Below are 1287 nucleotides of genomic sequence, written 5' to 3' on the forward strand. Positions count from 1 at the left end.
ATGCGCAGACAACGGAAACTACTCCTGAGCATCCTCGGTCTGCCGTTCTACTTCCTCTTCCTATTCCTCGTCTACTCCCCCATCCTTAGAAACAGTATCCAAATAACTCCTCTGCTCTACCCTCCCAATGGTCAAAGTCTACGTCAAATCGGTCCTTCAGCAAATTTGGCAATTTTCAGCGTATTTCTTGATCGCAGAGTGAGCGACAATCAGACAGAAATCCGATCCTACCACGGTCACGTGAATGGCGTTTTGCGGATCATTCTGGTGAAACGACGCAGCTTTCAGCCCCGTTTGCATTGCCTCTTTGCTGACGGGACCAGCGTCCCGACGCGAGATTTGCATGGAAATCCATTTGCCTTCTATGAATTGACAGAAAATCATCAACGTCTTTACGGTGGCTATTCAGTTCACTGTGACGTGCCCCCATTTTCTCAGCTTATGAGAGGTGTAACAATATGGGTGGACGGTCCGGAGTATGGTAGAACTGTATTACCAGTTATTCATGCCAATGCTTCCAAGATTGAAACTCTACCATCCCAACAATCACCCATAACCACGCCCCAATTTGATCACCGATTCGCCGTTTGTGTGCCAGCAATGCACCACACGGCGAAACTGAACGCGGCCTTCCTATCAGACTGGTTTAAAGTACACATTCGCCTTGGAGTAACCAAATTTCGAATCTACTACAGTGAGCTAATTTCTAAGGATCTGAAAGACCTATTTTGGTCATTAAAAAGCCAAGCAGAAATTGACCTCTACCCCCTTTTCTGGCAGGAAAACAACAGAGCAGTTCAACAGGACTCCTGGTACTATCTCCAGACAATGACAGTAAATGATTGCCTTTTACGCAGCCTCTACGACACAGAATATGCATTTTTCGGTGATTTGGACGAAGTTCTCATTCCTCACAGCTCCACTATTTCAAACTGGAGTGATCTAGTTCGTGAAGTGTGGGATAACAGAAATGTTCCAGGTATCTGCTTCCCCGCATACAAATTCTACGGCCCTGATTCCAGTATGAGTGCAAGCCTTCTGCGCTCCGCTAAAATTGATAGGATTCGTTCCAAATGCCTTGTGCGTCCTAATGCCATATTCGAAATGGGCATCCATCATATCAGTAAGCCATTTGAGGAGAGAGCCTCAATGAGACTTAAAACAGCCCCTAATCTCACTCACTATGCCTTCATTCATCATTACCACAGACTATCCGCAGGGAAAAGGACACAAAATCTCAAGAAGGCTGTTCTGGATACAAGCATTCTACGATTTTTGGGGAAATAA

General features: G+C 45.6%; 1 protein-coding gene across 1 annotated transcript; it reads left to right on the forward strand. All coding sequences in view use genetic code 11, as the record gives it.

The window, feature by feature from the left end:
• Nucleotides 1-1287, forward strand: EGR_08952 (hypothetical protein; the record flags this gene model as incomplete). The annotated part of the gene is made up of 1 exon (XM_024498201.1): nt 1-1287. The coding sequence occupies one exon, from the start codon at nt 1-3 to the stop codon at nt 1285-1287; it is 1287 nt and encodes a 428-aa protein (XP_024347400.1).

The sequence above is a fragment of the Echinococcus granulosus genome (assembly GCF_000524195.1).
Source record: "Echinococcus granulosus chromosome Unknown EG_S00125, whole genome shotgun sequence".
Taxonomy (NCBI): domain Eukaryota; kingdom Metazoa; phylum Platyhelminthes; class Cestoda; order Cyclophyllidea; family Taeniidae; genus Echinococcus; species Echinococcus granulosus.